This window comes from Onychostoma macrolepis, chromosome 14 (genome assembly GCF_012432095.1).
Source record: "Onychostoma macrolepis isolate SWU-2019 chromosome 14, ASM1243209v1, whole genome shotgun sequence".
Classification (NCBI taxonomy): Eukaryota; Metazoa; Chordata; class Actinopteri; order Cypriniformes; family Cyprinidae; genus Onychostoma; species Onychostoma macrolepis.
In genome coordinates, this window is record NC_081168.1 from 898,915 (window position 1) to 909,480 (window position 10,566).

A 10,566-nucleotide genomic window follows, 5' to 3' on the forward strand; every position below is an offset into this window, starting at 1 on the left:
TATTTATTTTTTAATTATTCATTTTTTTTTTTTTTACCTACATGTATAATATGGACATATGGGTTTCCTCATGATTTTATTTCTCTGTATAATATATGTATTGCTTTGGCAACATTGTGATGCTACACAGTCATGCCAATAAAGCTAATTTGAATTGAATTGAATTGAATTGAATTGAGAGAGAGAGAGAGAGAGAGAGAGAGAGTGAAGGGCTAAAGGCAGTAAAACATCACAAACATGGATTCAAAACTCCAGCAAGTCAGCAGATAAATCATCAGAATATTTAGCAGTTTGTCACACTTTAATTCTTGTAATTAAGTATATTTCTCATTATAATCACTTGTCTTAGTTACTAATAATCTATAACACATCATATTTATATTATTTTATTAAAACCATATTAATAGTAGGCCTATACATTAAAAAGGTAATATAAATGAGTTGTTTATTAGTATATAATATAGATGCATGCTGTATAATATTAAATTACATGTCTAATACTTATACTTCCATTGAAGATAAGGCATCATCTTAATTTATTATTTATTTAATTAATTTATCTTAATTGTGAATCATAAAAGATAAGGTTATCAAGATATTTCAGGACATAGTACCAAATAAAAAAAGGTTTTGCTGTAAAAGGAACAGGTAAATATCAATATGTAAAACAGTAAATAGTTTCTGTTATAATCAGTTATTCTTTATTATGTGTAATTGTGATGTTCTATTAAAACATCTACAATAATATCTGAAATTAGTACAGAGTGTGTCGTCTTCTATTTTAATTGTATATTTGTAATAACTGGATAATTTGTATTAACAAGCACCCGCCGCCTTAGTGCCCCCTTTTTTGGTTTGAGCCCCTGCCCTGCTCTGATCATTTAAACATGTTAATTACACAAACAACACGTTTAGCGTCCTGTCTCTGGAAACAAATCAGCAGTGATTGATTAGCATATATTTGGTTATTGTAGAGTTTATTACTCTGCGAAGCAAAAGTGTGTGAAATATCACAACATACAGTATAAGAGCGCGGTTTATCTGTCGATCAGATGCGCGTCACAGTAGCGCTCGTTACTATAGCAACAGCAGACTCACGACGCATTGTGTTATAAACATCAAACAATCATTGTAAGAAAAACTACTTTCGTTATGTCGAGATCACGAGAAAACAAGAAAGAAAAATAATCATAATCTATAATGATCAGCTGTTCTGTTCATCGCCTGAAGAAACCAGAACATTTGAAATAATGAACTTGAGCGAGATATGTGAACGAGCCCTTAATGAGAAAAGAAGAGACTCTATAACATCTCACTGTTACTGATTCATCATGCAGCTCAAAGCATTATGGGTAGAATCTCTCATCAGTCTATTCTGATTCATCAACACAGTTTCACTGATGATCCGACATTAACCCAAAACCCAGGATAGAGCGGCTGAGTGAATGTGGTCTGGACTGTGTGGATGAGGCTCATTGTGTCAGAGACGCTGTAGAAGGACAGAGTTCCTGCACCGTGATCCACAAACACTCCTATTCTCCTGTTGATGGACTTCACAGAGAGATCAGTCCATATGTTATTGTGTCTGAATGAGTATCTGGAGCGAGAGCAGTACAAACTCCAGGACTGATTATTATTTCCAAACCCACAGGCATTACCCTTCCTGCTGATGCTCTTATATGACACTGATATACACACATTATTTCCACTCCACTGCAGCTCCCAGTAACAGCGTCCACACACACTCTCTCTACACAACACCTGCCACCACACATCGAATCTGTCTGGATGATCAGGATACGGTTGATCTGTGTTAGTGTAAGTAATCATTCTGTTGTTCTCAGACAGACGGAGTTGTTTATTCACTGTGTTCAGATCCAGAGTGAACTGATGGGAATCTGAAGGAGATAAAACACATCAGAATCAGGAATTATGAATCTGTTTGATCTTTTCATGTAGCTGAAGTCTTCATGTTCAGTGTATCATCAGTGTCTCAGTACAGATGACCAGATATCTGTGCTAATCATCATTTACTAGGGCTGCCCTCTAATAGAGGCTTAGTGATCACAATTTTATTAGTTGCAGGAAAAGAAAATCCACAGAAAGTGAAGTCAGTAGTCCGTGACGGACGGGTCATTAACAGCTGGTCTGTGTGGTAATTACAGCACATCGGTCAGGACTAGGGGTGTGCGATATATATATCATCTGCGATAATATCGTAATTTTCGTTTTAACGATGAGTGACACGTGAAGTGTGTTCTTTCACTGCATGATTCAGTCTATTAAAAACATTTAGAATCATCACAAAATTCAAGATATGGGGCAGAAAATATATATACTGATATCATTTCATATAGTGAATATCAGACGAAAAGTGCTGTTTTTCTTCTCCAAAAGTCAGCATGATTACAAATGTGATATTGATTTTTTGCAACAGTTCAATAAACAAGAAGTTAATATTAAGAGATTTACATTTTACACACTATATCGCCTGTTTTTGCTCTATTTCAACAACAAAAATAATTCCAAACACAGCCACAGCGCTGTTTTGTGTCTCTGAGCAACATGACAGTGTTTCATTCCTGAATGAATCAACCGTTTAAATGATCCGGTTCAGTCGCAATGACTCACTTATTAACAGTGACTTGCTGCCACCTGCTGGCGGTTTTAATTTCATTTAAAGTATCTTTTATTATTTTATTATTTTTATTTTTTTATAATTTCAAATATCAGTTTTCAACGTTTTATATTTAATATATCAAAACATTATTTATGCATTTGTAACTGCAGGTTAAATGCATTCATGTCCTGCATTAAACAGTATGTAAACACATCTAAATGCCACTTCAGATGCAGCTTCTGTGTTTCCTCTGCATTGCAAAGATGAATTTTGTTGATACTGATTTAATTTGCTTGGCAACAGCCCAAATGTCTTATTATTCTAATTCACTGATTAAATGTAAGAATTTGACTCATTGCTGATGCACACTTTTAGACAAAAATGACTTTATAAAGGTAAAAATGACCATAAAAGGTAAAAATCAATTTAAACTTATTGGAAAATATTAATTTCTGTCACTGCTGTGAACTGATCACCACACATGAAGAATATCAGAAACTTTAGGAGTCAGATGTCCACGGTACAATAACAAACACAGCAAACATCGAAAAATGGAAAACAAATATTTTCAGATTATGTAATCCGTATGAAACACGTCCACTGCGGAGATGACGAGTCAGTGTCGACTTCATCACTGCAGCCGAAAATACAGAAAACACTCGTTTATCAATTAATTATTATGATGTTAAAGCAGTCTTCTTGCTGTTTTTTTCCCTGAAACATTCATAATCATTACTTCTGCGGTGCTCTGTGGCAAGCTTTATGTGTGCGCTTGAGCGCTGATAGGCTATAGACAATTAAAGGCTCATTATTATGAATTATATGGTTAATTAATATAAACGTGCGATTAGTCGACTAATCACTTCAAATGAACAACTATTAGTCGATCAGAAAAATATTTAGTCGAGGGCAGCCCTATCATTTACATCATTTATAAAACTCTTCTTTCTCCTTCTACAGAAGAACATGAACTCAGTGAGTTTTTCTGCTTGTTTTCTTACTGACTTACATTGTAGGAAGTGGTTCCTGGTCCAGAGAACAATGTTGGTGAATGTGACTGTGGAAATCAACAGACATGAACAGTGTGATTCTCACGATCCTGCATCCATTCCTAACACATTTCTAATATGATGTTCTCCATGATATGAGATGATGATGGACTGGTTTCTGAGAGCAGATGAATCTCCAGGACTTTACCTCTGTCTGAGATCTTCTTGAGCTGCTCTTTGCAGAAATCCTCCAGTTTGTATCTCAGCTGATGGACAGATTCTCTCAGATCATCGAAAGAGACGAGAGAAATGAAGGGATCATCATTTACGTCTGTAGATTCAGGAGGAGCTGAGAGAGACTGGAAACTCTACAGAAAACAGAAATCAAAACTCATCAGCTCCACACTTCACCCAATAACCTGCTCCAACATCAGATTTGTGCAGCTCTTGTTGACTCGACTGATCTTTAGTAACTCACCTCAATCCAGCACTTTCACAGCATCAGCTTCATTCTTCTCATATTCATTATATCACATTAGAGCTACAGATTCTAGTATTTGCCACTTACACTCTATGTGTACTTTCTAGGAAATAGTTTGGATGATAAAACATCTAAATGTCCATCTAACAGCTCAAGAACATCAATGGAGTCTCATTGTAGAGCTGAGTAGATTTGCTCAGGAAAAGCAGCTCAAAGTCTATGATTAGATTCAACATTATTTATAACTTTAGAGCGGTTAAAGACACTGAAACTTCACAAGGACCCTTAAGCAGAGGTGTAAAGTAACTAATTACAAATACGTTTGTTACTTTTCGTAACATTTTTTATTTTTTTTCTACTTTAGAATAATTAAATTGTGGTACTTTTACTTTTACTTGAGTTGAATAAAAAATAAAGTATTCAACTTTGCTACATTTTTTTTTCGGCAAAAGTACAAAATAGACAAAGGTGCTGATGGAGAAACAGGGTGAGCTGGCGTTTGACGGGCACTGCGCTTCAGCCAATAACAGACAGGTCTGACTCGGGTGCTAAACCAATCAAAACCTCCAGTTCAGCTGGGGGCGGGGCATTCAAACCTCGCTTTGCTTTGACAGTAAATGACTGTCCCTTGCGTTTTTAATCAGTATCATTATCATTTTAATATTTTAGTGAATGTAAGTGAGCTATGCTCTGATTTTAAATTGTAATTTTGACAGCTCCTGAAATGGGTCATAAGATATTACCAGAGCACTCAGCAGTTTAAATAAAGAGAAAACTCGGTTGATAGAAGGACACAGTTATTGCATGAACGGAGCAAGAACAATAGGGTTTTTCACACTGCGCTTAACCCCGGGTTATCATCGTTCAAAACACCACTTTTAACCCCGGGTAAAGAAACGTTTCACACCTGTAATTTGAAAGCGGTGTTAGCACCACTTTTTACTCGGGGTTAGGAAACCCTGCTCCGGAGCAGCGCGCCGCATTTGCCCCACAGCCAATCAGAAACTAAGCAGCGGGGCTCATGTCACGTCAGTAACAGGAAACACGTGTCGTGTAAACAGCAGCCGGTGAGAGAAAAGTAAGAAATGTCAAAAGACAGAAAGCATGTAAACTGCAGTGATGAGGAGACGGTATTATTCTTAAAACGGCTAAAGACCTAAGCAGTAACATTTTTTTTCAATAACTGACAAGATGCGGAAAAAGCCGTGTAAACACTATCGAGTTCATCGAGTTCACCATGAAGTGTTTCTCTGTGAGTCTCGTGTCACAGCAGGATCTGCTCGAGTCTACTATGATCCTGTTCTTCTAGATCTGTGTTACCTGCAGGAACTGGATGTGATCCTGTGTGTGTGAAAGCTGCTCCAGCTCAGCGTCTCTCCTCCTCAGATCATTGATCTCCTGCTCCAGTCGCTCCAGTCGTCCTTCAGCTAGACTCACTGCTTGCTTTTCCTGATCTCTGATCAGCCGTATCAGCTCAGAGCGGTGTCTCTCAATGGAGCGGATGAGCTCAGTAAAGATCCTCTCACTGTCCTCCACTGCTGTCTGTGCAGAGCGCTGTTAGGACACACAGTGATTCAGGCTTCAGTGAGTCTGAACTGAGACTGAGACAAACTTCTCTTCTTCTCCAGACTCACCTTCTGAGACTCCACAGCCTCTCTCAGCTGCTGAAGATCTTTCTCTCTCTGCTGGATTCTCTGCTGGAGCGTCTTCTGCGTCTCCTTCAGCTGCTTCTGCAGGACAAACAGATGATAGTGAATCTCACAGAAAACTACTGGCACTAAATCATCATGTGAACAGATGAATCCAGTAAAAGTGCAGCTGATAACTAATGGCTGTAGGTTGTAAATACCTGTTTCTCTGTCCTCTGGTCTGCAGCTGGTACAATGTCGTGGTTTTTATGTTCAATAATCGTACACAGCACACATATACATTTCTGGTCAGTGCGACAGAAAACCTCGAGGAGCTTCTCATGTTTCTGGCAGATCATCTCCTGCAGTCGTCCAGTGGCTTCAGCCAAACTGTCTCTCTTTCCTTTAAAGAAACTCTCATGTTGTTTGAGGTGATTCTGACAGTAAGAGTTCAGACACACCAGACAGGACTTGACGGCTTTGTATTTTCTTCCAGTACAGACGTCACACTGCACATCTCCAGCTCCAGCGTCACAGTCAGCAGAGAGTTTGGTCTTCTTCAGTTTCTCCACCACTTCAGCCAGCATGGTGTTTCTAGCTAAAGCAGGTCTTGGACTGAAGGTCTGTCTGCACTGAGGGCAGCTGTAGACTCTCATCTGATCCTCCTGATCCCAGCAGCCTGTAATACAGCTCTTACAGTAACTGTGTCCACAGGGAATGGCCACTGGATCCTTCAGGAGATCCAGACACACTAAACACAAGAACTCATCCTGAGAAAATTTGGCTTCTGCCATTTTACTGCATGAATACAGAGACACAAACACACAACAGCTCAACTACACTTCAGTTTCTCTTTCCCTGAACTCACATGATTCCTGGTTCTGTGTTTGAGTCACGTGTGTAAAACAGGTGTGTCTTTGAGTCTATACACCATTCCTGCTCCTGTAGAGTCCCTCTCTCTCTCACTCCCAACTCGTCACACATTGAAGCTTGGTCAGGACCAGTTGGCGTAATTTTTTTGATTTGTAGTGTCCTCGGTTGTTTTCAGTTGTTTGTCTTAGTTTAATGGTTTGTGTGCATTTATTAAAAAAAAATAGAAATAATTTTATATAAATATAAATTTATACTTTCATTGGAGCACCTAACCCCACCCCTCCCCTAAACCTACCCACTTCTGAACAATATAAAACATGCAACAGGCAAATATAAGTGCAGTCACAGGTATTTATTGCAAAAACTGACCATAAACAAGCAATAAAGAAGCATTACAAACAAGTCGTGTTGCATTCCAAGTCTTCTGAAGCCATACAAAGTCTTTATGCGAAAAAGAGAGTAAAACAAGGCTTTAATCGCTAAAAATGACCCCGCTCCATTAACACGCTCACATCTCATTCAAAAGCATACTCCCGTCCCGCAGCATGACACAACCGGTCACGAGACACACAAGAGCCAATAGCATTTCACAACCAAGGCTGACGTAAGGCTTCTTCTGGCGGCATTTTTGAATAATGTGTAAATAATGTAATATAAGGGTGATTCTTAGAATATGGGCACTTTTATGTTCTTTGGTCATATTTTTAAAAATACATATAATTTTGGACAAATTCCTCTTTCTTTGTCAAACTAACAATAAAACCACCTTAACTTTTTACTACCTTTCTATTATGATTTTTTCATACTTTTCAACCTCCTTATAGGTGTCAAAATCACTGTTTTCTCATTGTTGCACACCCAGACTTTTAAACTTCAACAATGAAAATACAGTTTAAAAATATGACTTATCTGATAACTATTAATGTACCTGAATTAAGCACTAGTAAAATAATTAAAATATATTATAGTATTTAATGTTAGACCATTATCAATATTACTTTTTATACAAAATATAGCTGTTGTAGGGAGTGAAATTATTTCCTTTATAAAATTAACTCAGGAACTCACAGATACCATGCAATAAAGCCATGAAACTAACCTGGAGAAGAGATCTCCAAAGACAACAAAAGATCTCCAAAGAGAACAGACAACACCACCCTAACCAAACTTATCTTCTTTGATCATATACGACCCCCTTCTTCACCCTGCCATCTCTGCATCTCCCTCTTTCTCCCCAAAAGGGCTCACTCAAAGTTCATTAAGAATATGCAAATACCACATATCATGTATCTTGTGAACCTGTTGTTTTTCCCTTTCATGTTAGGTATCATTTTAAAGGTCTCGGTGCGATGGGTAAACTGGTCTCAATTTCACAGCAGTCACTTATATGATGGAAAATATTGGAAACTTAAGTGAATTCTGTACCTCTGATGTGGGGGCGGTCTCCTTTCAAAACCTGATAAACATTACTCTACAGGTGTGACCATTTGGGGCACGAGAACAGCTCCTAGAGAGGTTTCTCATCCCCCATACACAAATCTAATCTGTTTTGGGGCAGAGAATAAATGTTTATGGGCCTTTTCTTCTGGTGGTATTTAAGGGAAAGTTGCAAATAAGTCGGGGCGATTTGTAGTCAGATCAGCCCGTAGTGTGGAGGGTATTTAATATGTTCCATACTATGTATCTTCTTCTTGAAGCCAGGTAAACATTTTACTCTTAGATTCATTTTTGAACAACTGATATTATCTATTTTCTTATTTTTTAATTGGCTTATTGTTTTATGTAATTGGCACGACACGTTTACATGACTAATAATAAATTGTTATATTTGATTTATTCTGAACTGTCCTGAAATCATTATGACTATTAGACTGTGAGGAGGCTTTTGTTACCGCAAATCTACGGCCAGGATAGATCAAACTGAAGGCTCATGAATGAATGGAGCAGTAGGCACGTCATCGGAGACCTCAGATTTCTGTCTATCACTGGTGCTAGCAAGTTGTACGGGAAAAGACTAAATAAACTACGCTTTTTGTCATAAGCAAGCAGTTGGCGGCAGACAACTAGGTATTAGTCTACCTGCATCCTCTGACTAACATCGGACTGGCGAGTTTGTGATCGTGAGACCGGCGCTTCGGCCGACGCTATAGGCTCAAAAGAGACATTAGGTCCCCAGTGAACGGATAATTGAAAGTATGGGATGTCGAGGATAATCAAATATCTGAATTAATATACAAGCGATATTTGTGATCAGTTTTTAATTAGTCTAAATTTAATGATCACTTGGAACTGGAGTCAGATCAGAATTGGAGCTAGGACAAAATTTAAACTAAATCCTGATAAATTCAGAAGCGCAAGTAAAAGACCGAACATGCATTAAACCTTCGACTAGGCCGCTGGATTCCGTTGTTTGGGCTAGCGGGTGGATCCTTACAGTTGGTGACCCCGACGTGATCTCCCGTTTCATATTGGCGAGGGTCTTTTCAGCGCAATGTCTAAAAAAGCTCCGGAAAGAGGTTTGAGCTTCCCCTTGCTTTTCTCCAGCTGCTGCGGTAAGTCACTTCTTATTTACCTTTTTAGAATTATTGAGGGAAAGTTTAAACGCACCCCATATAGACACTTATTCCCGGTGGGAATAAGAATTAGACAAAACCACATGAACTGACAGGGACATGATAGTGGCAGAGTAGATGAGGAATGAAGTCTCTTGAACCAAAATTAAAATTGGAATAACATCATACAAATTTTATTCTGGTGCTCAACAGAGGGCTGTAAATTGCAACCTAAATTCTGAGATGAATAATTTCCTGTCACTATTGTCTATTGGCCTTACAATATAATTTTGCCACATTTGAAAAGCAAACATTTATGTGCAAAGAATTTAAGAGAAATTGTGATTAGATGAACTAAAAAGATAATTAATTTATCATTGGAATCTTTTGTATGTGAAAGTGAAGTTGGGCAAGACAGAGCAATGAAATTAAAAATTTGAGAACTTTAAAAGAAACTCTAATCTGGCAAACAATATGTCTCAGTCCGAGAGAACTGCTGCTTCCATGCAGAGGTCTCGGTCACTGTAAAATGAAGAGACATTAGAAATTCAAAATCTAATGAAATGCACATAATGACAATTTTGATGAGGCTTGTAGCCAGGCCTGAGGGTTAAACCTCAGAAGACATGCACTACTTTTCCTGTGGGAGAATTAGTTAAACAGTCAAATTAATCAAACTAAATATATTGAAAATCTCTGAGATCACAATATTTGGCTCAACAACATTGTTCAAAGCTCATTCTTAACAAATACAGCCTATAGATTGGTTTTATTTTAGATTTGACAAAAATCACTACACATTTGTTTGATTCTTAGTCTTTGTCTTTAAGCAGACAGACAAACACGAAGAGGCCATAAATCTAAAGCAACATGTGTACTTTGCATTTGCATTTGCTCTGGGTTTGCCCAACCCCCAAACTTTCTTATACTCAAAGAGATTCTCAAAAGAATCAAGTTAGTGACGTCTTAGCTCATAATCATAAGAAAATTGTGTCCAATCCCATGATTGTAGTCACAGAAATCTTCAGATTGAGCAATGATTTGACCCATGTTTTCAGTATGTGCTTGCAGTTCACTGAATGTTTACAGCAGCAAAACCTATAACTGGCTTCCAGTTTGGCCTGCTGCTGTGCACACGATGCACATGCTAGGACTGCTGTAGCCACAGAGCCAAATCAAAGGTGCGTCTTCCAAGAGATCAGTAAGATGATAACTAGTCATTCTAAACAAGTTGCTCAGAAAGCCCTCCAGAGACCAGTAATAAACGTATTTTAATTTATATTATTTTTAATGTAATATAATTCATATTATAACAACCTTATAATATATTATATTACAATGGCCAGGCATGGCCTTAATCTCATGATGATTCGACATTGATTTAGAAGAGGAAAGAAAGTTGTAGAAGAATAAGAGAAATGAT

The 10,566-nt window shown here is 37.8% G+C and overlaps 1 protein-coding gene across 1 annotated transcript; it reads right to left on the reverse strand.

Annotated features, from left to right (window-relative positions):
* Window positions 1-659: 659 nt before the first annotated feature.
* LOC131553944 (tripartite motif-containing protein 16-like) lies at window positions 660-6,512 on the reverse strand. The gene is made up of 6 exons (XM_058798928.1): window positions 5,940-6,512; window positions 5,725-5,820; window positions 5,411-5,644; window positions 3,818-3,977; window positions 3,630-3,677; window positions 660-1,898 (listed from the first exon to the last, which is right to left on the reverse strand). Exons 1-6 carry the CDS (start codon window positions 6,510-6,512, stop codon window positions 1,384-1,386), a joined length of 1,626 nt encoding a protein of 541 aa, XP_058654911.1. The 3' UTR covers window positions 660-1,383.
* Between the last annotated feature and the right edge of the window lie 4,054 nt (window positions 6,513-10,566).

What these genes read in the sequence shown, in the direction of transcription:
- LOC131553944 (XM_058798928.1), bottom strand. Translation starts at nt 6,512, where the DNA reads ATGGCAGAAGCCAAATTTTCTCAGGATGAGTTCTTGTGTTTAGTGTGT. An exon ending in AGGCTGTGGAGTCTCAGAAG is followed by an intron (nt 5,645 to 5,724) that starts GTGAGTCTGGAG and finishes GTGTCCTAACAG; the next exon opens with CGCTCTGCACAGACAGCAGT. An exon ending in CAAGAAGATCTCAGACAGAG is followed by an intron (nt 3,678 to 3,817) that starts GTAAAGTCCTGG and finishes TGATTTCCACAG; the next exon opens with TCACATTCACCAACATTGTT.